Below are 26,393 nucleotides of genomic sequence, written 5' to 3' on the forward strand. Positions count from 1 at the left end.
TTAGCTTGAGGTTCATTATATTTAAGTATACAATTACAATATTTCATGAATAAGAAATTAAAAATAGATTAGGTAGTATTGAAAGTTTACGTGATCGGTAACAATACCGGTTACATATTAATGAGCACGCTTATACTTAGAGTTTACAATGAGATGTGTCTAGAAGCACAGGACAAATTCAAAATAACATTCTTAAATATCAAATACAAACACTGGTATTACAAATACGAGAGTTACCTAGGTAGGCACTAAACTGGAATATTCCACATTGTATACGTACACACGAAAATATTGATACAAAATAGTAGTAATAATTCTCGTTCATGCAATTTTTTTTTCTAAAGATGTATTCACTATCTATCATTTTTCACGATGTCATCACAATCATTTGGCTTTTCTAGTCGAAATTAGTAGAATTTCAGGTGATCGTCGCTAAAAAAAGATTACAGTATACGTAAATGCATACACCTATGCATGTTACCAAGAAACCGACGTATTCACTAGAAATTCTTAGGAATTATTATTTATTCTTGTCACATGACTTTCGTAGTCTCGACAGAAATTTAACTTATTTTTCCTCCAGTGTTTTATGCATATATTTCTATAAATTAACGTTACACATTTATAGTACAATTGTTTATCCAATGAGGATAATTTTACATTCAGTGTGCATACATGCGCAAGATTACATATAAAACGGATAATTGATAAAAATAAAAAAAAATTCTTTTGTGTACTTTGAATCGGCAGTGTGCGGCAAAATTTTCTATATACAATTGTTAAGAATAATGATTTTTAGTATGATTCAAGAATTGAAAATAAATAAGAGTTGTAAAATAACTTCCCTGCAGTAGCAAATATTATAATAGTTCTTTAATTTGTGCAGTATACTTATATTCAAAAATTATATAGCTTTTTTGGATATCAATCTCTGACTTGATTCTAGTGCATAATTAAAGTTAGAAAGAAAATAAAGAAAATTAAAAGTTAATAGATACACCAAACCGCATCAAATACGAATGTAAAGAGACCAGCATGAAAAATTGTTATTTTTTTCGATACTTATTATACGATTGAATTCATCAATACTCGTAATTTAATTCAGTATTAACACTGCAGCTACAATAAATTGGTCAATAGTTTTGATTAAAAGTTGTGATTTGTATAACGAATTCACATGTATGGTAGATATTATTATTCTACGAATCACCATCTTTTAAGATAATAATTATATACTGTGGCAGCTACAATGTTAAGTAGACAATCATTTTTCTTCCATCGTTTTACCATTTGATTTTTATGAAAACTTCGACGAATTCATACTGTTTCTTAAACAAGTTTACATGGTTTCTATACTGTAAACAACTATCGTACACTGCCTAATGAAAACCATTCGATGGTCTCGTTAGTAAGATTTAAGCGTTGCAGTGGTAAACGAATACCACCAAGGAATTCATTTTCTTGAAGGGTATCGTGATTCCAGATAGTGGCCTCCAATGTTCGATCTTTGATCACTTCAATTGGCATTCTATACTCCAACTGCAGATCAAAAGAAACAAAATATTAAGTAAATATTGATGATAATGGACTAAAATACTAACAATAGTAATAAATGGTATAAAATTAGTATATTTTACCATTTCCATGAAAGATGGGTGACAATTTTTTTTTACCACCTTCGTTTTACGTTTTGTCGCTTTTGTTGGGTCTGGTTTGAGATAAACCTTGACATATGTATTAGGTTCTTGAGCATTCGCTACCTTAGGTAGACCACGAGCATGATGAACCATAACGCATAGAGCACCTCGGGTATAGTGTAAGGATAATTTTATTTGACCCATTTGGCCATCTTCGCGAATTCGTCTGTCTGTCCACCAGTTTCCAACTATAATAGACGGAAGAAAATGAGTAAAATGAAATTCAACAGTATATATTGGGCACTAGTGACATCCTTTGTGTAACAAGATGCATGCAACATCTTGCACTGCTGCCCAATTAATTTGAACATGTACTGATTTTTGTCAATTTCATCAATCTGATTAATCAAAAATGAATACTTATTAACTGAATTAGCCATATCTGTTAATCAATATCAACATAGATTCAGAGCTGCAAAATTTGTACCTCTGACTTTACGTAAATGGATATCAGCATTTTGTTGATCTCGAAGAAGTGGATGAAAAAATGTGTAGACTAAATCACTTTGTGATATCTCAGGGGCCATTTTGAACAAGCTCTGAAGAAACTTTTCAATATCTGCTCGACGCTTATCTGCCACCTGTTTGATGTTCGAACGGCCAACGCTCATGCCATTTGGAAGGCTGTACAAACAATAAGAATTATTTTTATGATATCAGATGATGTCATGATATTCAAATTACTTCTGATCATAGTTACAGCTGTCTAAATAGACAATCTCCCTAAGATTATTCCAATTTCATTTATAGTATATCGTTTATAATAAGTTCAGTATCGTCTTACGGCGAGGTTCTGTTAATAACATTACATATTATGTTACATATAAGCTGTGGATTAATGCAGTATTACATTCGTCTTTAGTAAAACGTTGGTAAATCTCTGCCGATTTTTATCAATGTATCAAAATCCATATATCATATAAATCATATAAACGGAATTATTTTAGTAGCTATCGATAGTAAAACTAGTTTTTCATGGTGAATAATCGAAGAGAATCCAGGCAGTGTGTTTGCGATGAAAAAAAAGGAAAATTGAGTGGTGGGAGTTGGAAGGTGATAGGTCTACGTATGGCATGGTCAACATTCCGGTAATTAATCACGAGATAAGCCCAAGCGATCTAACAAGTGTTAGCAGTACACTCATGATAGCGTGCTTTGTGACGTGTAGTAGTATCCATTTTTTCAACGAATTGCCATAGAGTTGGTATAAAGTATTGAACAGGTACAATAATTTTGTTCTCTAATATAGTGAGTGATTTTCAAGAAAGGTGCAGTTATTTCTTTGAAATAGGATTGAATTTATTCAACATGTTCCATGCCGATAAGTATGTGGAACTTGACATAGTCTGACGAATCGTATAAATATGTCAATGGCTTGTTGATAAAATGTGAATCACGTTTTCTAATAATAAGTAAAAATTCAACGAGATTATTTGCAAGTTATTTGCGTTTAGTACAAGTTTTTACTGCAAAACTTGGACGGTGCTCATAAAAGACAAAAATATAACTTTATTCTAGTACGTGGATTTAAAGTAAATAATGCACAGTGATTGACTGTCATATCATTTGTGATAACTATGACAGAACACCATTTGTTTTATCTGATAGAATGAATAGATAGCAGTACGTTGTATTGATATTATCATTTATCGAATGGTAACGTTTTAATATCATATACTGATTTAGTTGGTTAAATGTGCGCTTCAAGTGTTTCTGAAAAAGTAAATATTTCGGTTTTTGTATTAATTGTTAGTTATTAAACGAATCATTTGCTTTGTACAAATTCCTTGTCATTGATTTATTAGGAAGTCTAGAACAAGCCCGAACTTCCAAACTCCCTGTATATACGATTGCTTTAAATATTATAAAAAAATTGAAATGGTCAAAAAATTTAGTTTCAAAACATTCTTTTATGTTGAAATGTTCATATTCATTTCTTTACATTTTCCGTATTTCTGTTTTCATTTCCTTTTTGGTTATTCATATTTGAAGTTAGATCGGCGGAAAACCAAAATTTTTCTGGAACTGATGCAGATACTCAATACAATAGTGTTTCTTTGGTCAATTTCAACTATTTTTAAACATTATATTATCTGATTGCTGTTGGTGATCGCATTGAATGCGACTGTCAAATGAAAAATAATAATTCCGACTCAGAATCAATGAATGTTAAAGTGACATGACAGTGATAACGACAGTTGATTTTTCAACTTTTTCTAGGCATTCCCATGCAATCAAGCTGCTTGTAATTGTGAAATCGAAGGAAGTTTAACAGTGAAGTGTTACAATATTGAAGAAGGTATTGCAGCGGGTCAATCAAAATGGGCTTCAAATGGTTCAAGGCTCGCATCACGATAAGTAGAATGCCTGAATATTCTTCTGCGGCAGCGGGTTCCTACAGGACAACGTCATTTGACACGCCTGAGTTTCAACCAAGTAATAATTACACAACTTCAACTTATGGTCAAAACAATATTGATCAACAGCCCAGCACTAGGCCAGTTTCGTTGCCTGCATTAAAATTAAATAATCCAATGGCTGAAGTAGCAGGCACAGAAAATGTTTCGGAATCAGTCGAACTGAACAGCAGTGAGAAATCAAGTAAATCTTCAAAGAGAACATCCGACGTAACACAGTTGGGACGAGAAATGTACAGCGGTTTAGGAATAAGAAATACCGCTCTCTTGAGAAAAGAGACATTTGAACAGGATTATAATCAGAATATCGGAAATGTCACTCCTAGACCTGCACAAAAAATGCACAAAGCTGAATACAAAAGAAAAAAAGTTAAAGCACCAGTCCCTAAAAGGAAATTGAGTACGGGCAGTGGTGGCAATTCAGAGATTGTTACATTTACAAATGAAAAGAAATCGTCGCACACTAGTGATGTCGACGTTTAGTCTAGCTGTATTTATATACTTAAAAAACAATCTACCTTCAATGTAATATAATCTATAGTTACAATTTGATCAAAAACATTCTTGTCTTCGCGGTTTATACCTACTAACACTTGTAGAGAAAATTAATAAAAGTTTCTGATTTAATTTGCACAGTTCAAACACAAGGTGCACAGCGAACACGTGTGAGAATTTCATTCCTCGATAGAAGGAATTTGTGATTTACCAACAACCTAGGTGACCTAGATATGTACTTTATAGAATTTTAAGTTGGTTCTATTCCATGGTAAGTAAGTTGAAAGAAAAAAGAGAGAACACACAGATGTGTGTGCATATAACTAATATTTGGAGTGTGATTTATATATGATGGTTATGCTTACTTTGATAAAATTATAATCAACAATGTTTTATTAGAAATGTGATACGTGTATGAGTCAAGTTAAATAATCGTTGTTATATTCTGCTCATAAAGGCTTTTGAAACCCTTGTAGACTAGTGATTACATAGTGTTATGTAAATATTGGTATTGCAATTGTTGTTAGTAATGGCATGGTGACTTAAAGGAAAAACTTTATATGAACTTCAATGATGCCAAAATATTTTCTTTATGAATAAAGAGTGCGTGTTGAATAAATGAGTAAGTAAATATTTGCAGTCTTACCTCGCAACTTTAGCAAGAGGGAAGTGAATGCACAGCTTCTGATAAAATTCACAGAATTCCTTGTAGGATCGAAACAGATATGTAGGATCAGCGTGATTTTTTCTTTCTATTCTTAATATATACATATAGTACTTTTCTGGATCATAACGTTTTTGGTATCCGTACACTTGAACGCTTGTCAGTTGACCTTCTTGCTGCATACTGTAAATGGAAAAATGCCATCGAATATAATCAATGTGAATAAAGCTCAAAAACTGTGATTACATAATCGAATACTTACGTATAGGTACGTGGAATAAAGGATAGTAGCTCGCCATCGTTTTGCTCTCCAGAAAATCTAAGCTGTGCAAGATTGTGAAGGAAAAAGTTGAATTGCGTGAACCAATTTTTTAGCGAGCTTTCAATCATGCGAGCAAAAGTTGCAGCAGCTTCTGGGTTTGTTTGACCAGGGAGTAAAGCTTTCTGGACATAGTTCACAGCATCCATTGTAACTCCGGGAATTCCAGAAGAGGCCATCTGAGGATTAGTGTATACATTCATTTTAGATTTATCAAGATCTTCTTTTATCTCAATATTGCTCAGCTTATCGTTGATTAATTTTGACATGGTGGAATCAGTTCTCAATTGTTTCTCGTGTGTCAAGTTCTCCATTTCAATTACATTTAAATACAAAAGCACAGTTCATTAAGTGATTAATCGATGAAAGTGTATCGAAACAGCAAAGTGTTATAGTGCGTGTCCTGAATGTTATTCTATTTTTATTCTTTCTTGCACTGATGAAATTTAGCATTCACACCACTTTTATATTTTGCACTTCGATGAACTTGTATTCTCTTAATTTACACAACTAAACTCATATTGTCAATAAATTGTGTTCAATTGTTGACAAGTTCGAGAATTTAGTTTTCAAATGATATAATTATCAAAACATAATCGTTCAACATTCAACAGCACTTTTTACGTATTCACATGTCCCTTCAAGTTCAAGATACGTAATGATACAGAATTCAAGGATTCCGAGACTTGGATAACTAATCATAAGATTCACACCGATCAGTAGTTAATATGGTTGTTCGCCTGTCACGAACGATATTTTATTGTTGCGCATCACATCACGTCTCACCAAGGTTCTCTTAGTATAATATAAAATATTTCGAGCACCAAGTCGTATTACAGCGTGAACAGTTGTACGTGATTGTGGTTTGAAGTTTGATAACACTAAAGTGGATAAGACTTCACATTATATGTGCACATAAACTCTGTGGTGAGTTGTGGCATTTATTTATACCAGGAACACGTATGTTGATAAATTATACGCATTAAACGTTCAAATGAAAATAAGCCTGCAAATAATGGCTTTAACAAGGTTTTAAATATTATAGACTGCGCACATGGAACAATTGAGAGAAACTGAAATGTCTACGATATATTTTCGTTGCCTTTGTCTCTCTTGAAAGCAGGAGTAAATTATATCATAACACATCCTGTTTTTATGAGCAACTTAGATAAGCTTATCTTAAGGTTCGAACTTAGCAACTGAAAACGTTGAAAGGACGAATATTTGAAAATATGCAATAGTAATCTGATTATACGTAATTGCAACAATTATTATCATCTCTAACTTAATTGCAAAAATAATTTTGTCAAATAGATTAATTCCCTGAGATCGTTCTTCTTTCTTTGTTCAGATGAAAGTTGATTAGCTTCAATATCGTTAAAAGAGATACATACCAGTCCGAATAGATGGAGAATCAGGTTACTGTGTTTTCGTACAATATTAAATGCCTGGCAACATAAATCTACAAAATGATGGAATTTCGCTGAAGGTTTGTCACCACCGTTTATAACGTATGCCATATCAGATGTTAATACAAACGGTGTCCGATCTCTGAAAAATAGACGGTTTGGTGAGAAGCTGGAGTAACTTCATATCACAGTATGCCAAAAGTAGGATCAGAATTTTATACCTCTTAAAATTTCCAAACATCTGAGCATCTCCCAAAAACTTGCCAAAATCAATATGAAAAAGATGCCCGGATGTCTTGAGCATTATATTATCATTGTGTCTATCACAAATACCAAGAATGTAAGTTGCTACACTATATCCCGCACAAGAAGCAGTGAAATTGGTCACTGCTCTTTCATATTCTAATTCAGACGGATTGTGTTTTGCTAACCACTCTGCAATAGGTCGGTCTTTAAACGAGCCAGTCAAACCAAACTCGACTTGAATTTTTCGCAAAGTTTCCGCATTAGTAACCATTTCAATCATGCCACGCTTGTAGCCAGTTGGAACGCAAGCAAAAGTCACCATTTTCAAGTCAAGACCTCCTTTCAGCCAAAGTTTATCCATGATACGAACCATTTGAAGGGTCAACATATCTTGTTGCAAATCATCGCCAACCTAAAGTATTCGTTTGATTTATAGGAGTTTTTGTGAGAAACTTTATTTTTATGTAAAAATTAGATTTTTTTGGTAGCAATCTTGTTTGAAAATATGCAAAAAATAAACACACCTTGAAAATTGCAGGAATGATGGCGTTATCCGTACTAATAAAGCTGATCTTAAGGGGCAAGGTAAACGAAGGGAAATAGGAACAAGTTTGGACATTGATGCCAAATACTTCTCTGCTTGGAGATAGAGGCAGACATGTGCCATCATTTTCCATTAGTTGACTGTTTATATTTTGTAAACCATTTTTAAGCGCTTCCATTCTCAACGAATCTTTCGTTGTTTTTATATTTTCTGCAACCTCGTGAAGGTTCTGTAATGCAAATAGTCAGTTATTACAGTATTTCCAGCAATGTAATCAACGTGTTGAGCTGTACCTTGACTAGACACTGTTGTGTGAGAAAACTATTTCTTAACGCATTCCCAACCACTGCAAGTAATGCACGCAGCATCAATTGCAGTCTTCTCTGGTACCTTGAGGCACTGATACTGTTGCCGTCATCTCCTGTTTGTGCATCAGAAGAATTCTAAAATTTTTTTAAACTAATTGTTATTTTTTCGTCACACATTTTTCATAAGTGGGAGACGGATGAGCTCGAGATAACTATAGCTGATTTTGCGTACAATCATTAAAGAATTTTGAATGAATGATTCAGGAGAAATTTTAAATAGCGTTGACAAAATGAAAATTATGATGAAAGGGAATGGTTAAGCAAGTGATAGAATAGGTCAGCATGCACTTTATAATTGTTGGGTAGGTTAATGAAAGGATGATCCAACCTGTACCTGGGGACTCTGTCCCGGCAGCGACTGGTTCAGCAGCCAGTAAATGTGGTGAGCGACTCTAGGAGACAGAAGCGCGCGCTCAAGTAAAAAACGAGCGAGAGGAGATGCTTCGTAGGTCTCATGTTTCAGAGCTTGTAGTAACTGAGGTAAATAATCTATCAGCTCATCGCTAGTAAGATCTCTGATCCAGCTTACAGCCATTTCTCGAACCTTCATGTCAGGAAAACTGGAAAAATAAACAATCTTTATAGATACATGAGCTAGAAATATGTTGCTAGATGGTACAAACTTTAGTATGACATAGATTGCTACACCAGAATAGAATAACGCACCATGGTAGGAGCAGCTGTAATGCCTGCACAGGTGGCAGTGGATTCCAGATACGCAAGGAAGCGTGTAAGTCTGGCAGGCAAGCCCAATCCCAACTATGTGCTGCTAGCAACACTTTTGGTAATGCTTCAGGTCTGTCATGCAAATAATGCCTCTTCTCCCATAAAATTTCTCTCTCTTCCAAGGGTGGTCTGCAATATGAAGTTTTGTTTTGTTTTTTATTGCAAACGATGTATGGTATGTGGTAAAGGGTTTTACAAAGCAGTGGATGAACTGTACCTGAAGAACGTATCCTGTTGAGTTATGTCTACGAGAATTTCTTGCGTGTTATGATCTAACGAATTGAAGTCTAGAGATTTAATATCGTAATCTCTAAGTTCAGTAGGAAACAAGACTCTTCCACCATAATCGGGCAGTTCTAATCCAATTAGTGGTTGCACATTTCCGTATGGATGAATCCCAGGGGCAGGAGCTGGCCCTAATCTCTTATCCGCATTGGGTGGCCACAAGGTAAGGAAATAGCTACCTTGGGACATGACTCTGTACACGTGATACAAACAAATACAGGATAGAAATTTTAAAGGACGAATTTTAATTTGATTTACAATAAACCAGGAGGAACAAGTCATGAAATATTTTTTAAATGTTTTTCAAGACGTTGAATATCGTGGGTCATGTAAACTATGAATTGACCAGTGAAAATGCTCACCCATCGTAATCAAAAAACTGAAGTGCACCCCACCCGAGTTCTTCTTTATGCATCGAACCTTCGGTTGAAGAATTAGACTCGTGCTCTGTAGGCTGCATTGTTCGACCATAGAGTACTAGAACCAGCCGAGCTTCTCTTGGTACTTGACATACGCTTATCCCTTGAAATTCCAGCCTAAAATATTTGTTGAGATTGTACGATAAAATTCTCTTGTAAGTCCTATACTTGATGTGTGAAATATACTTTACCATGCATTGAATAAAACTCGCTGATAGAAACTTGAACTGAGTGTCATGGGTTCGGAAACAACTGGATGACCTACAGGTCGAGTCCCATGAAATATTTGGGCGGCTATAATGTAGTCGTCGTGTTTCCAAGTGGCTGGTAATCTGTGAAGAGCTCCCACTCTGACGAGAACTGTGTCTATAACTTCTGATGAAACTAAAGTATCTGAAGTAATAATAAATATCGTTAAAGATTGTTACAGGTTGGATAAGTATACCTGATAGAAAACATGAAAGGTACTACTCACTGGTCGGATATTCTCCTTTAGTATTTAATTGAAAATCAACTCTGAATGCGTGGCAATAAGTTTCGACTAGGTCTTGGATAGCATCTCGTATTTTATGACAATTTGTGGCTATCACTTCTGGAAATTTGGTTTTTATAGCTACAGGAGAATAGTCTCCTTCTTCGTGCAATGCATCTGGTTTTTTGCACTCATTATTAGCCGTTTGGGCTGATGGCAAGAACTGACAGAAGGCATGCACAAAATTGTCAACAGCCTCAGTTATTTCAACGGTTTCTACATTTCCCATTAGCGCACAGACTGCCTTTATGGCCTGTACAACACCACGTGGTTTAAATTGTGGAAAGAGACTAGAAGTATGATTTGTTGTTGCCATTTGCAACGCTGTTGTCTCCACGCGCTCCATTTCTTTCTCGACAGTTTCTGCAGCATAATACGTTATAAATATACGATATATGTTGACATGTTACGAAATTTTTTTCAATTTGTCGAACATTTTATCATCTTACATTTACATACAGGGTACATTCAAGAGTGTTCAAATTTTTCTACTCACCTAGCAATATAATTAAGGTGTCATAGCATATCGTCTGTACAGGTTCATTTGGTAGAATTTCCTCTAATCGCAAGCATTGATCTCGGTTATCGTCTTGAAGCTGTAACACAAGTGTTACGTAAAGACATACGAAGTGAATAAAATAATAATAATATTTACTTACTGTTCTGGCAAGTGATCGTTTCATTTGTTTTCTAGTCAAAATTGCCAATTCAATATCTTTTTCCAATTTGATACATTGATGTACATATTCATATTGTGCTAAGGTTGTATTTGGAACAAGATATTCAGCCAATCCAAGAACTCTCAGACAGTACTTATCTACATTAACTGTATCTTCGTCGTCTAATGTGCATGCTACATTGAGTATGACATGTTCCACACAACAATTGACTGAAAAAAATACAAGATTAAGATGAAAGCCTATTGGTATTATATAAATCTAACACAAAAGTCTGTTTTTTTATAAAGACACGTATAGTCCTTCGAAAGTTTACCATCGCATGTGAAAGTGATAGGCTGCACGGGATCTTCGGTGCTAGTAGTGAGTTGCGGGTATACAACTATTTTTATGCTCGTACCATCTGGATATAAGTTCTCCATCATCGGACTTACTACATGCCCAATATTTGTACTTGGATTATTGAATGGAAATTCACCTGAAATAACGATGCATTTGATAGTGATGATCCAATAATTATGTAAGTTGGGGAAGGATGAACGGTTTTATACTTATCGAGTTTGGCCTACCTCTCACAGATTTAATCATCTTGTGAAAAGCTTTCAGGTCACAGTCATGCAAGGATGCTCTTGCTTTAACTACTGTAATATTCTCGTAAAGACGAGTATTCCTTTTTTGCTGTGAACAGAAAGAGAAGGCAAATTATATTGATTTCAATTCATCTAATTGGCAGTAATGCGTTTTAGAAACGACAAGAGTAATTTGTTAAAATATACGAACACGGCGATCCAGTGACGTTCGTCTCCTTTCAATGGTGTTCCAAGCCGATGAATTTCTAGGTGGCAGAGGTGGAGGAGCTGCTGGTGAAACAGCAGGTGACTTTGCCGATTTTTCAACAGCAGCATAAACTGGGTCGGAATTAACACTTTCATTCGTGCTGTACATGTAGTCAAAAGGATCGAATGGGTCGTACACAGATCCACTAAGCTGTGAATCTGTATCTGTTTTGAAAATTATGAAAGCAGTAGTTATTTATTGAAAGATGTATAGAAGTATTCTTTTCACAAAAAGTTTACTTACCATCCCTAGCTGCAAACGTGGCTTCATCGTTCACTTCAGTCTTTATAAGCAAGGGGTCAAATGCCTCAAGAACGCTAACTCTTACATTAGTTTTGTCTTCGTTTTGTTCAAATACAGTCAGATCTATCAGATTACTATTGGGTTTTTTCTCTATTACTTTCAGAATATCTAGCTGCCTGTTATCTGCATTGTAATTGGGAGAAGATACTCCAGACACCGACGGACTTGTGCAAGTTCGATAGTTTGCTGGTAGAGGTGGAATCTGAAATGTTTTTAACAGTAATGTCGACATGCCTATCATCAACCGAACTTGAGAAGCAAGAGTAGTAATAAAGTAAAACTAATACCCTGTGCTTTGAATAAAAACGCCGGACCCATTTAGATAAGAAAAAAGATAAGCGGAACAATTCACAATAGATGATAATAAAAATACGACAAGAGCTATTGAAAATATGCTACAAGCGAACGTGTGGCGAAAAGCATAAGCAATACATTATTCACCTGTGGAATGCTATCATGTGTATTACTACTAACACTGCTTGCCCTGGACATTACAGGGCTGATGCCCGGAGTGCTAGGTGTACCAGGTGAGCACGGAGCAGTTGATGAACTTGGGCCTGGTGATGGTGAGTGATATCTCAAATCCCTAGGATTATAAGTACTCACAGAGCTACTGCTACGCGAGATCCTAGGAGTTCTTCTCAATAAAGAGGGATGGTTATCCCATTTTGGCTCGATAGGCGCTTTTCTGTAAAGCGAATGGCCTCGTTAGTAGCAGAAATTCTAAATAATAGATTGAGAAATGCAGATAAGAATGTAATTCACAGGATGATTATCAACATGAGTATTTATCCTATAACCTCTAGTGTTTTTCATTCATATGGGGATTTGCTGAGTATTAAAACAACTTATTATCATTAGTGGAAAGATTTTTTTCAGTACTGTGTGAATAATTGATAAAAAGCTTACGGCGGTGGGGGTGGTGGTGTACAATATGGAGTAAGACCATCTTGTTTAACAGGGCTCGTAAAATTAATCAAATCAGGAGCAGCTCCCCTATTTGAAGTACCCGTTATTGATGAATTTCTTCTGTACGGAACGGGGGGTGGGGGTGCGATTATCGCAGTAGTTCTTGGTTGGCCAGTATTGAACGATCCAGGTCTAGGTCGACTCCGTAAATGAAGCCTGTGAACAAACATCGGAGTGAACTTTTTTCCTTAATAGAATTTCGCGAGTTTCTTTATCGAGCTGCGCCTCTTTCCATCGCTCTCAAGGCATGCAAATGTTTGGATTGTTTACCTATCGCTGATCGGCGCTCCGTCAACCTCGACAGTGTTGCTATCATCGTTGCTACTGTTGTGCTTGCTGTGTGGTGAAGTATACGGTCGTCGAACATGCCCAGTATACTCAAGCTGTTCTTTTTGTAGTTTGAATTTTTCCAAGGCCAGACTTTCCAGGCTCAGGGCTTGCGCCCTTTCCAGGTCTTCTTGAAATTGTTGATCATAGTCTATCACCGGTTGCCTTCGAGTATGCGTGTTCCCACTGTAGTTCGACATCTGTAGATAAATAAAAGTCTGTTTAAATAATATATATTTTTCTTATAGTTTTCTGGGGCTTAAAAATACATCTATTCACAGCTAAAATAACAAACATTGCTAGGGATGATGATATTTTTGATAATCGATACTTGATAGGCAACTCATTATTGTGTCGAGTTGTTTAAAGCATTTCCTTTCGACCCAGATAACGAATTCTTTGAAATGACAATTATGTAGATGCTTGTCAAAAATGAGTATAATTGTTTCTCTAGTTTTTTTCGATACAAAATAATCTCGAACCAGGTTTACGATTTTCACTTCGACCAGCGACTCTTGCCAAACCGAATGTGCTATGAGGCTCATTGACACATGAAATTGTCAGTTCAAAAGCACAGAACAGACATTTTAAAGCATACATTTCTTTCAGTATCACTTGGATTTGCTTAGCATGTTGCTGGAAATGTGTTATTCAATTTCTTCAACCACGACAAACATGTGAACTTTGCTGAACAAGCGGATTTTATAATTTGTGTAACACACATTGCAACAACAATAAGGAAACTTACAGAAAACCAAGATCTGTCTTTTTCGTTTTAAAAGAAAGTTGGTTTTAAATTATACATATTATTTACAGTTACTTTACTTCAACAATATCGATTAAACTGACTTGGCTTTGTCATGTTAACATAGTTTGCTATTGACGGGAGAATTTTTAGTCAATTTTAGGATTCATAGGCTGTTCCGATAATTAGTCACAAGCACTTGGGTGTATGAATGAAAACAACTGTAAATATTAAACAGTGTCAAAGTCATTCTGACTTCGAGGCGTGCGATGTTAACCTGAATTGATTCTTCAATTACTAGTTGAACCTAAAGAATGACAAGTTTTTTAAATCACAGTAGACGAATATCATTCTACGGTTAAACTCGTACGGTCCAAAACTTTCGTCATTGAAAGGCTTAGGTGAGAAAATTAAATGAATGGATAAAAAATAGCAACATGCTTCGAAAAGAGAATCAAATATCTTTTGCAACAAATGAGGTGAAAATTTCTTTACATAAATTGACAAGTAGTGTCACAACAATGTAAAAATAGAATGTCGCCCAGATAGAGATGCGAAGAATGATCATAAAGAAATGAAGTCTAAATCTAACCTAGCAAAACAAAACAAAACAAAACAAAACAAGAAAATAAAAATCATAGAACGACAGTGATGCATCAGCAATTGACAGGTAGCACGAATATTGTTGTTACAAGATCTGTGTGTAAGCAAGAGGAAAAGGAAAATAAGAACAAGAAATATAAAAAGAATACGGAAACCGCGATAAGAATCGCGAGGTTGGATGGGACGAAAGTTAAGAGTTTGAAAAGCCATGTCAGTTCGTTATTAGGAGAATAAGGAAGAAATACGCAAACAATAAAACACAAGCACACGCGTTATCATCCCAACAGTATACTGTCACAAATTAACTCACACTGGCATTATAATAAGTGTCCTAGTTATGCGGTACTCATTAAATAATTGACAAATATTTCATCAAGATGCTACGGCTATCGACACCGTTATAGTTCACAGGCGACGTGACATTTCTAATTTACAGTTCAACAGACCCGAACCAACCGCGGAGCTGCGTACAGACTCCTGTTACCGTACGCGATAAATCTACGACTGCCGTTCAGAGCCACGAAGTCTGCTGCGGATTATTTGCCAACTTCGCCTCGCTCTTTCTTTTTTTTCTATCGTTCGCTCGATCGTGCAATCGGTATCGAAATTTGAATTTGAAATATCTCAGTTTACGACGCCTTTAAATTCTATTTATAATATCGTAAAAATTTGCGGTCGGACGTTTTTTTTTTTGTTTTGTTTTGTTTTGTCTTTTTTATTCTTTACTCCGATGCGTTAAAATCCTGGTGGCAATTACCCAAGCGGGAAAAAAACTTATTTAAGAAAAAAAAAAAAAAAAAAAACGTCTGAAGCATGTTTTAAGCGCTATTTTCTGACGCCTATAAGGCCTCAAGGACATCTTCTAGGTATTGAGATATTTTTTTGGACGTAAAGTATTCTTCTACTCCTCAGAAAATGGAGCATAAAATGTCCTTTTGACCACTTCAAGTTTTGTGCTGCCTAAGTATTCACTATTCAATATCAGCACCGAAATGTATCCGTTTTTCAATATTGCTTCTAATTATGCAGAAAACTTGACCAACGACCTTATTGGAACGATTGTTCCAACGGGAGGTGTTGACAGAAATTAATGGAGGAAATTTATTTAGTATGTTGATGATTATGGTGGGACGTACCATTCAAGGTATTGCGTTGGAGCGGATGTGACCATTTGTCGCGACGCCAATGTCCCATTGTTGAATACCAAACCCATGAATTCAGACGCGCTTATAAGTTTGAATTCGCACGAACCGAAGACATAATAATCGTGACGGTTGCGGCTGATTTTTTCTAGTCATGTGATGGGCGTTTTATACCTGTGTTTGTAGAGTATAGATGCTGAAGAATTTGCGTGTTTCATGATATCCCCTCCTTTGCAATCAAGAAATATTATAAAATTGAATAGCGTGATATTCGGAAATATGGTATTAAATGACACGAACTTAATTTAAGTGTAGCGTATATTGTACCTAAAAATTTTGGTGTTTTGTAACTAATTCGAGTGAAACTTTTATTACCCAATTATAATATATTAGTAATGATAAATAGTAACAAAGTTATTTACATGCTATGCACAATTTAGAAGGTAAATAAAGTAAAATTAATTGATGATATGCACGAAATGCAGCAATTTAAAGTTGTATCGAGTCGTAAGTTAAGTGTGTAGAAAACAATCATAATTATATGGAAAAATACGTATCATAGTATTTATAAATCTTTACGAACTTTTATAAAAAAGGAGACGAAGTTGAGTCACCGTCTCGGGAATAAATTATACAAATACGTAAAACGATATAATACGAATATGCCCAGACATATTGATAAAAATCATTACTATACGGTTAAGACACACAATAGTTATACGTATCGGCTAAGTATCTTTCACCGAGTTTTATAATTTTTTAATATCCTTACACTATAAAACTGCACGAAAGTTAATATAATTATTTCTCCAGCTTCGTATTGTAATTTTATGTGTATATGTAAATTTGCCGACATAAAACACACACGGAAATGTATACATTGATATATATATCTCGGTAGGAATATATGTATGTCAAAGCAAGACGTTGAAAGTAAACTTAAGTCGCGAAGGCTGCAGGCGAAGGTAGATTCGTCAGCTTGTATGACAGCCTAGCGATGGATCAGCAGGCTACGTCACTCGATGATCATTCCTCTGGTACAAACTGAAGCCAAATTCCTTTTTCACTAGCTGTGACGAGACTTCGCCGGCTGTATTTCATGGGAACAGCGGATTTCTCGCAAAGCTTGACCGTGTGGCTCTTCAGCAGTGAAATTATCCCCACTTTGGTCTGAAGCAGCGCGAACCGCATTCCTGAAAAACACAATCATCACATCGTACGATATATATGTTTGCCAGTGTGCCAAGGTGAATGAAAATAGCGACAGTTTTGAGTTACAAGTTGCGCAATGGAGCATTAAAATGAAGAGTTACTTCCTCGAAAATCGACTTGCTGAAACGGTCTCTAAACATAATCCTCCCGACGTACCTATGCAGTTTCGAGGGCCTTCCCCGAAGGGCAGGAACGTGTAAGGATGACGGCTGCGCTTCACTTCCTCGGAGAATCGTTCCGGGTCGAATTCTTCCGGGTTTGGGTAATGTTCCGGGTCATGATGCAGTGCGTAGATAGGGATGATCACCCGGGTAGCAGTAGGAAGCACGACATTCGTTCCCGGCACTCGATAAGCTTCTTCGCACCTCCGCGACAACATCGGTGCGGGCGGATGTTTCCTCAAAGTTTCTGAGAAATCGTTATAATTCATTGTATTTTAGTCTAACCGTTATCGCGATCGTTCATTGGGACTTCCTTCGGCTGTTAAACGTTAATTTCTGTAGGAATGACGTATTTTGATAATGCGAAGGAGAAGAATTATTTGTCCAAACTTTTTCTTTTCCGTTATGCCTGCAGATGATAGTGTGACAAAACATTTTCTCATACTATAGTAACGGTAGTAATATGGAGAATTTTTTGACGCATGACAGTTCTCTGGATTCGCGGAAATGTGTGTAATATTGACAGGTTAATTATATCTCGGTTTTCACATGTTATTTTATTTCAAAAAATTCTCGAGACTGACTCACCGAGTATGACTTTATCGAGATATTTCATTTCAGAAACACACTCGAAGGTCAATTTCCCGTCATGTTTTTCAAGATTGTTTATTATATCCTGCCTGGTTCTCTCCTGAACATCGGGATTCAGTGCCAGCTCGTGAAGACAGAAGGATATCGTCGCGGAAGCGGTTTCGTATCCTGCCGCAAAGAAGACAAACGCTTGGGCCGCAATACAATTTTCATCCAATTCTAAAATTAGAAATAATTATCATTCAATAAGATTGTCAAACTCGTTTATAAGTTTCACTAGTATTTTTTGTTCGATCAACATTTACCACACAACTGTATATGCGCAATATATCGTGCCACTCATGATTCCATCTACGTGTTACAAATGTAAACAAATATAATTAGGCCATTTAGGCCACTGACTGCATGGCAGTATACTTGCGTCAGCATGTCGATAACACTCTCAGCGTGGCAGCAGGGTCAAGAAAGAGAAAAATAACGACAGTAATCGAAAAAGAAACGTCCATGGCAGTATCGACACGATCAATTTCTCTCCAGCCGACAACAAGATTGAGAATATTTTAGTAATACTTTTTTACGAGCCTGTATGCCGATTTTTGATAATGCATGCAGTTACACTTGCTCGTAACACTTAAACCCATGTAGCGTGCTGTCACGTACGAAATGTAAAGATTATTCATACATTTGTATTCAAGAGTATCCAGTATGTCCATTGTGATTGTTTATGAATTCATGATTACTTATCGCGCGATCAGTTTCAGCTTCACATCTAGAAGTGACTCAATTACATTCCATATCGGCGTGACTAGGCAAATTAATTGGCAACAATTTATCGCAGATTAATTAGACACTATTATTCGCAGTGAACCACACGCGTAAGACAGATCGATTCATAGATTATCAAATTATTTTCATATCGAAAGAAGTGATATTGTCCTAATCCTAGTTTATGCCTTCGGTATATCATTCAATTATCAACATCGCTGATGCATCTTCAGATTGTGAATTCCTAAGCATTATGTCAATGCTTCCCTTCGACTTATTGTTACCTGCCTCAGATTTTTATCCCATGAATTCATTGCGCTTTAACTTCACTTATTAATTGACAAAGCGATTTAAAACGTGGATGAAATAAGCGTATTTATCGTACAAAGTTTCAAAGGCGCTAGGAGGAATTCCTTGCGCAGATTAACGCGGTGACACAACATGTAACGATTGAAAATATTTCATATTACTCGGGTAAATCGCTATGACGATTTTGCTAGGCATAACCAATGTTACGATAGCAGTTTCCGCCCTGCGATTCCTAATCATAAATGCGATTGCGACGTCACGCGTAATGCATTTATCACATCGACTTTGACAAATGGGTGGTATGTAATCCGGATAACGTGACGTTGGATTCTAATAATAAAAATGAAAAATAGAAGTAATTTTTAATTAAACTGACTCCCCTAACTAATTATAACGAGAATCCAAGTCATGTATTGGTAAACGTTTTCAACTCCAATTAGAATTCGACCACGTCAGTACTTGTTGTACATTTCGACATAGATCATGAGCCCCCGCCTAAGAGCCATGAATTACATACCTATTTCCTTTGCAGCTTGAACTTCCTCCTCGGTGAGAGGCTGCGTCCTGCCGTTCGAATGCTCAACGTCCAAAGTCCCCTTGTGCTTGAGTTCGACCAGCAAATCCATGAAGTCGTGCCTGTTTATGCCCTGCTCCTCGCGCTCCTTGATCATGTCGAATACAACATTCTTGAAGAATTTAGTGACTGAGGGGTCGATCACCTGGACCCGAAGAATTTTGAACAAACCGGGTACCGAGGTGCGAAGCATCCTCCAGAAGGCAGTCTTGTAGCTGGGCTTGGATAGCTTCTCGGCCATACTTCTGAAGGCCGAGTTGTCGTCCGTCAGGGCGTTTATTTGTATGCCGAAGGCGCAGGACCCGATCACGTCGATGGTGAACTTGGCAGCCAACGCACGCACTTCAAGAGGCTCGTTACGGTCTACGGAGCGGTGGATCATCCTTTCGAATTCCATCGAGCACTCGGCCAGCAGGTAGAACATCTTCTTAATTTTACCGGAGGAAAATGTCGGTGTCAGCTTGGACCGCAGACTCTTCCATTTTCTGCCCTCAAGGTTGAAGAGGTGCCCGTTGAGCGGGTCCTGTGAATTGTTCACCGGGATACCCCGGTTCGTAAATATCGCAAAGTCCTTGACGAACACGCACTTGATCAAGTCCGGGTCCCTGAGGAAGATGGCCGGCGTCCGGACGCGAAAGACGCCGAAGAAGCGTTCGCCTTTGAACCAGTTGTACATTTCCTGAATTCCCTCGCATTGCGACTTCTTGAACAGCAAAAGGTGTCCAAAGTTTCCAAGGAATATCGTAGGTTTTTTATACGGTACTCCCTTCGATTCCCAGTAATTGAAGGTAGACGTAAAATAGAAGTAAACTATCCCGATGAAGAGACCACTCAGAAGGATCGGGTCCAACAGCTCTTTCAGCAGGCCAATCATTTCGACGCTTCTTCAAAAATTTCAACCAATTAAATCTAATAAGAAACAGCACCTATCCTGCAGAGACTCTAATATCAGTCTTAAATTTACCGTAATTTTAATAATATCAATTTCCAAAACGAAGCAGCGCGTTTTTTCCCAGACTTGACAAGTAGAACGGTTTGCAGGTATATTGATAAACCTTTGGTTACAATGCGACAACGATTAAACTGTGCCGCGTAGATCAATTAAGGCTAACGAAAGTGATGCAAACTTAGTTATATTAGCCACAGTCACGTGACTCGTTTGCGCATTTGACACTTATGCCGCACTCCTTGTGTTTAGAACCACCTTATATAAGTGTATCGTGCAACGTGTACTTGCATCCGGTGAAAACACATCACAATGGGATACAGTGTTATTCAAATAATTATATTATACTTGGACTGCTTTGCACTGTAATTCTCCAACGTCGTCCAGGGGACTCGAGTGTTTTGAAGAAAGAACACGCGTGGGCACGAGACAAGGTGAAACTGCACTTCGAAGTGAAAACGAGAAAAGGAGAATAACTATAGAGCTTCGCTTAAGATGGGTAAAATAAACCCTCGATCACCTTTTCGTCTGTTAGTATCGCCGATCACACTTGTGTCAATCAATTTTCAATTTTCAATTTTCAATTTTCAATTTTCAATTTTCAATTTTCAATTTTCAATTTTCAATTTTCAATTTTCAATTTTCAATTTTTACACCACGCGGGGGCAAAGCACAGGCAATAGGCAAGGCAAAGGAGGCGATAAATTTTCTGGGCCACGCGGACGTCGGCGCCGTAGTCTTGAAGCCAGTCTCGCCTCCCGCCGACTGAGTCCCACGCGGCTTCGTAGTTTGTACGCGTTTGAAACGCACTTATATCTTGAAGCGTTCCCTGTGGTGTTTATCTATCCCCCCTCGGCCACTCTCTTCTTCCAGCACGTGGATAACGGGCATATGTTTCGAAACTCCAACGTCCGGTACGCCGGAAAACCCCCTCGTGATCGGCCTGCAAAGCTCCAGCGAGATCAGCATTCAAACTGAATCTATAACGCATTTTTTCCCCATTATGAAGTAAATGTTTCTCAGGTGCAATTAAGAACGTGCGAAATTGTTTCCCTCCATTACTATTACAGTGATTTTTCATTCCAACACGTGTGGAAGAAATTTGTGAAGCCTTAACAGTAGTGTGACTACTTCGATGATAATAATAGAGTTATTCTTATATCCGTAAAGTTGTGCCGGCCAAAAATGTTTAGGGTGTTTTCAATTTCACAAGGAAAATTAATGCAGATCATTTGCATGGGTATAAACGAGTTGCAATCATTGCTATTTGCAGTACGTTTCGTCTTTTGTCCGATTACATTTTTCAAGTAACACAAATCCAATTATAATATTATCAATTATTGTTTGGCGTGACTTTAACGATAATGACATTGCGATAACTATCGTGATAGAGATAATCACTCACTAAGTACACGTCTTGTTTGATTTATGTCGACGGATCACACTTCCTATATATACGCAGTAATTTTTAACTCATCTACTCTCCAGCTGGAACAAATCGGTGGTATAATATACAGAGCTTTGTGGGAGGTATTTTATTCCGTTTGTTAATTCAGGTATGTTGGCGCAATACGTTGGTAGTTCTAAACGCTTTGGAGCCAGTGGCGGTCTGTCTTAGGTATGCCGTACAATAAATTAGTAGTGAGCCGTGATACCGTGGTAGTGATACTCGAGACAGTCTGTTACACTTGAAACTGTCAGGTGAAACAGTCGTTGAATTTAGACCATATATTTTTCACCGTTGCACCACATCCAATTTGTATTTCGTATATCCCCAGCTTTAAATTCGCGGTAGTGATAAATAAAGCTATTGAATAAGAGAGTGATTAAAAGCAATTTCGCAACTCATCACTTAAAAATGGCTACCGCATGCACGGACCTGGCGATGTTTTATTCGCTCACAATTATCAGCAGTCATAACTCAAAGCTTTCGTACGACAATTACATATTACGTGATTTGTGTTTATCTATCATCGAAACTCGTCGGAAAAACTGTTTTAATTCCACATCCAATTTAGAGTGGGTCAAAAAACTGGTGCAAATTGTTTGCACCGATGACGGATTTTCAACCGGATCCCAGATTTGCTGGTTAGAACGTTGGCAGTCGGGTCGTACTCGAGCGGGATGCTTGATTTTGAGCAGAGATTTACTTCGTAGCCTGAAAGAAGTGCTACGAGGCCAGCCTTCGTCTGCATGTACGCAAAGCGAGTACCTGGAAGCAAAGAATAAATTTTTTTTTATCAAGATTCGTTTTTTACCTTAATAATCGTTTAAAAAATCATCGAAATGCTTTCGTCTCCGGGCCGCATATAATGTCATAAGTTTCTGAACTGCATAAAGAATAAGCGTGTTGCCGAGTACGGATGAAGCGACCATCAAGTGGTCATGCCTTTGCTTCTACAGTTCAACCCGGAGGCATAAATTGCGACCTCCCAGGTAGGCGTCAGCGTATTGTATACAATGAGCGTGACGATAACCTTTTGCCGGACGGCGGGCAGTAAACTCTGCCCACAGTTACGGGGCCTGATTGCTAAGCTACCTGCTCACCGATGCATATTCTGGGCCCTTCCCCGAACGGCAGAAACGTGCAGTGATCCCTGGACTTTTTGTTCTCGTCTAAAAAACGGTCCGGGTCAAAAAGCGATGGATTTGGATAGTAGGCAGGGTCGTGGTGGATGGCATGAATGGGTATTAGAACCTTGGTACCCTGCTCGATCACCGTCTCTGTCCCAGGAATTTTGTAGTCCTTGTTGCAGAGGCGGGGGACCATTCCGACAGGTGGGTGCTTTCGCAAGGTTTCTGGAAAAAGGATATATTTATAGAACTGAAGTACTCGTCTATAAAATCGGATAGCAATCGGCTCAGCTACGACCGTCTAGTCAATATAAAATTGCAACCGAAATAACCGATGGTCGTGTGTATATCTACCTTGAATCACTCGATCCAGGTAGTCCATTTCTGAAATCGCTTCGTAGCAGAAGCCACCGTGTTTGTTCAGGGCTGCATCGATCTCGGCGGTGAGTTTGTTCAGAATTTTCGGATTCGACGCCAGCTCGTGAAGAGCGAAGCTCATAGTTGTAGAGGACGTCTCGAAGCCGGCCAGGAAAAATATGAAAGCCTGTGCTGCCATCACTTTCTCGTCTATGACTGAAGGAAGATTTTATGGTAAACGGTAAGAAATACTGTACCTGAGTGCCAGGACTTCTTTCTCACCGATATCCGGATCCTTGAGAACTCTTGTAGCATCGACCACCTTCCCAGAGTTCTGCCCGTTGCAATTTACGTCGCAATCTCCGTCACCGTTTACTTTCCCCTCGTTCTTAATCTGCATTAACAGGTGCATGAAGTCAGGCCTGATCACCCCGTACTTTTCCCGATACTCGACGAGGTCACGCACGGCGTCCAAAAAGAATGCCGTGACGTCCGGAGGAGTCAGGCTCATTCCTAACCATTGAAACATCCATGGAATGTACATGCGGATTACTCGTTTTACCGCGATTACCGCTGACGGATCTAGGACCTTCCGGCACATCCTTCGAAACTCGGAGTCCTCGTTCTGGATTGCGTTTGTCTGAAGCCCGAAACAGCAGGTACCGATAACTTGTGTTGTGAATTTTGCAGCGATATTCCTGAACTCCAGATCCTCTTCGGAATCAGCATACTGCTTCAGAAAGTCCTGGAACATTTGGAAGCAATTTTAATTTCTTTTCACACCTCGGTTATCCTGACCCCCGTATCCTGATCCTCGATTCCTGACCTTGTATTGCCTCGAGGACTGGGCGATCAGGTCAAACATGTTTCGAATTTTGGCAGCCGTGAAAGCGGGAGTCAGTTTCGTCCTCAGTACCCGCCACCTGGGCCCCCAAAGGTTGATAAGGTTGGCTGAAAGCGGGTCAGCGCTTTCGTTTGACGCGATACCTCGACCTTGAGAAATGTTAATTTTTTTCAATGGTGATCGAATCTCTGGGGTTGTGAGCAAGTACCTTGAAAATGGTTGAAATCCTTGACCAGAACGAGTTTGATGAGCTTTGGATCCCGTAACAGGAGTACCGGTGTTCTGAGTTCGTAAATTCCCACACACGAACATCCCTCATATTTTTTATATATAGTCTGGAGACCCTCACCGATCGTAGTTTTAAGCAGAGTAATTTCTTTCGCGTTGCCAAAAATTAATCGTGGTTTTGGAAAGGGGATACCACGTGCTTTCCAATAGTTGTAATTGCACGTGAGGTACCAGTAGATCGAAGCGATTGCCACAAACACCGCAGTGGTAAAAAAAAGCATGACTTGATATTTCGAAGAGAAACACTGCCACGAATTTGGATTAGTCGTGGGCATTAGATGATTAACACTGCGTTCAGGTCGCTGTTCGCGGTTCAACTGGTCTTGCGAAAGTTTTCACGCTGCTCCGACGGCGAAGGAAATAAAAATGAAGACAGAATAGGAAATGCGAGTGGATGACGTTGTGTAACTCCCGACTTCCTACTTGACCGGTTTATTTGGCTCTCAGAACCATACCGGAAGAAATTTCGCGGATCAGTTTCCACTGCATTCAACTGCAAACGGGTAAAGAGAGAAGCTGCACTCAATGATTTGTCATAGAATTATCTTCGTTACTAAATTCATACTAGATAATGTATATTTTTGATATAATTTCATTTGAATACCTCACATGTAGCTGTACAATAAAACAGTCCGTCACGCAGTGGTTCCCTAGCGCTGATAGTCGTTCCACCAGTAACGATGGTTTCAGAAACTAGTTCTTGGATGTAGAAAGCGGCAAGGCTTCGTTATTCATCTTTTATTTTCTGTAGACCAATGCGCGTGGCACAATTTTTTTCATTACAATTGGAAAGGGTTGTTGGTAATGAAGTATGTTTTGATCCTGGAAAATGTCCACCTCTGGAATTGCCGCAGATTTGATTTGAGATCTCTATAGCCAAGCCATTATCACTGTTTCCATATAGTAAGAACCTCAAAAATCTTGCTACTCACCGTGTATAAATTATTCACCATTTTTTTTTAGAAAATTACAAGTGTTTAAAAAACAGTGAAAATACTGCACAAAGTTAAAGTTGTTGCGCCTGGCCATTTCCAGAGTGGCAACTGGATATGCATGAATTTTAAGACTGTAATGTAAGACATCTGTAAAACGTTACAATACCAACCACCGCAACTCCAAATTATGTAAGAATCCGTGACGAAATATCAGCCAAATGTCTAAATACTTTGAAAGATGAAAATATCCATAGATGAGATATAACATTAAAATAAATTAACTAAGAATTTGATACCAAATTCGCAAGATTCTCACATCACGGACAATTATAGGTAATATTGTAATATTAATACCATAATCAGATAGCCAATAATAAAATAATCCAGGCATGGAGCAGTATTATTGGTGACTTGTATCGCGCCATATAACTTTAGACAAAAGACAGGGATTGTAACTCAACAAAAGTGTTCTCGAGTCAATAGTATCGAATATGTAAACGATAGATTATAAAACGTCATGGTTTATACGTAAATATTACGAACCGCAACTCGAAGTATCTAACATGAACGACAGAATCCTTCTCCAAAACGCCGTATTATAGGCAATGTGCGCGCTCGATTGCTTTTGGAGGTAACGCAGATCCCTGTTGCGGAGCTGTGTAGACGATTGCTTGGAAAGCATATTGGCAGTACAATGATAAGGCAATAGAGGATGACCCAGCTCATAGGGTAATTCTGCACGAAAACAACAGCCTGAAAGTGTTATAATAACCCTTAATATAATCGTTTGAATAGATATATCCAATACCAATATTAAAGTAAGACATAATTACGAGAAGACTCCCAAACTGCCATAAGGCACATACAAGATCTCCGAGGAAGTAATCCGAATTTTACATGCTGTGGCAGCGCCGAATAATAGGCAACCAGCTTACAAACCAACACTCCTGAAATTTTGCGAGACGACCTATCCTGGCAAAAGAAAATCATGTTTGTAAAAGAAAAATATAATCCAAATCCCTTTTATACTATTACATTCCCATATTAATCGATAAAGCATTTATGTAAAACATTATACTCTTAATATGATACTGGAATGACATAATAAAAAAT

The 26,393-nt window shown here is 37.8% G+C and overlaps 4 protein-coding genes across 9 annotated transcripts in view; 2 read left to right on the plus strand and 2 right to left on the minus strand.

The window, feature by feature from the left end:
- LOC124412318 (40S ribosomal protein S2) overlaps window positions 1–24,807 on the plus strand; it is a 45,115-nt gene extending 20,308 nt beyond the window's left edge. The window contains exons 4-5 of one of the 2 annotated variants that reach the window (XM_046892089.1): window positions 9,540–9,549; window positions 24,796–24,807. The gene's annotated coding sequence lies outside the window, so the exon portion shown is untranslated. Of the gene's footprint in view, window positions 1–1,331; window positions 1,338–9,539; window positions 9,550–13,984; window positions 13,999–24,795 lie in introns of those variants that run through there. The other variant, XM_046892087.1, reaches the window with a different exon arrangement.
- LOC124412313 (phosphatidylinositol 4-phosphate 3-kinase C2 domain-containing subunit beta) lies at window positions 340–15,076 on the minus strand. 2 transcript variants are annotated; one of them, XM_046892077.1, is made up of 25 exons: window positions 14,893–15,076; window positions 13,178–13,434; window positions 12,848–13,063; window positions 12,380–12,626; window positions 11,879–12,140; window positions 11,579–11,799; window positions 11,368–11,476; window positions 11,115–11,276; window positions 10,781–11,010; window positions 10,618–10,717; window positions 10,065–10,484; window positions 9,781–9,982; window positions 9,533–9,706; window positions 9,103–9,363; window positions 8,826–9,014; window positions 8,494–8,719; window positions 8,085–8,234; window positions 7,772–8,020; window positions 7,223–7,659; window positions 6,987–7,143; window positions 5,536–5,771; window positions 5,256–5,456; window positions 2,125–2,321; window positions 1,638–1,885; window positions 340–1,539 (listed from the first exon to the last, which is right to left on the minus strand). In XM_046892077.1, exons 2-25 carry the CDS (start codon window positions 13,432–13,434, stop codon window positions 1,366–1,368), a joined length of 5,325 nt encoding a protein of 1,774 aa, XP_046748033.1. In that variant the 5' UTR covers window positions 14,893–15,076; the 3' UTR covers window positions 340–1,365. The 2 variants fall into 2 exon arrangements, with proteins under 2 accessions (XP_046748033.1, XP_046748032.1); XM_046892076.1 differs by having other exon boundaries at window positions 8,488–8,719.
- Window positions 2,787–4,727, plus strand: LOC124412320. 4 transcript variants are annotated; one of them, XM_046892092.1, is made up of 2 exons: window positions 2,787–2,919; window positions 3,918–4,727. In XM_046892092.1, the coding sequence occupies exon 2, from the start codon at window positions 4,019–4,021 to the stop codon at window positions 4,595–4,597; it is 579 nt and encodes a 192-aa protein (XP_046748048.1). In that variant the 5' UTR covers window positions 2,787–2,919; window positions 3,918–4,018; the 3' UTR covers window positions 4,598–4,727. The 4 variants fall into 4 exon arrangements, with proteins under 4 accessions (XP_046748048.1, XP_046748049.1, XP_046748051.1 ...); XM_046892093.1 differs by having other exon boundaries at window positions 2,795–3,109; XM_046892095.1 differs by having other exon boundaries at window positions 2,795–3,022.
- Window positions 16,581–24,776, minus strand: LOC124412734. Its single transcript, XM_046892855.1, has 15 exons — window positions 24,266–24,776; window positions 24,040–24,206; window positions 23,496–23,958; window positions 23,211–23,429; window positions 22,830–23,081; window positions 22,316–22,494; window positions 21,872–21,961; window positions 21,459–21,565; window positions 21,211–21,409; window positions 20,937–21,111; window positions 20,631–20,727; window positions 19,280–20,220; window positions 17,686–17,907; window positions 17,093–17,344; window positions 16,581–16,917 (listed from the first exon to the last, which is right to left on the minus strand). The coding sequence occupies exons 1-15, from the start codon at window positions 24,618–24,620 to the stop codon at window positions 16,751–16,753; spliced, it is 3,885 nt and encodes a 1,294-aa protein (XP_046748811.1). The 5' UTR covers window positions 24,621–24,776; the 3' UTR covers window positions 16,581–16,750.
- Window positions 24,808–26,393: the final 1,586 nt, after the last annotated feature.

The sequence above is a fragment of the Diprion similis genome, chromosome 11, assembly GCF_021155765.1.
Source record: "Diprion similis isolate iyDipSimi1 chromosome 11, iyDipSimi1.1, whole genome shotgun sequence".
Classification (NCBI taxonomy): domain Eukaryota; kingdom Metazoa; phylum Arthropoda; class Insecta; order Hymenoptera; family Diprionidae; genus Diprion; species Diprion similis.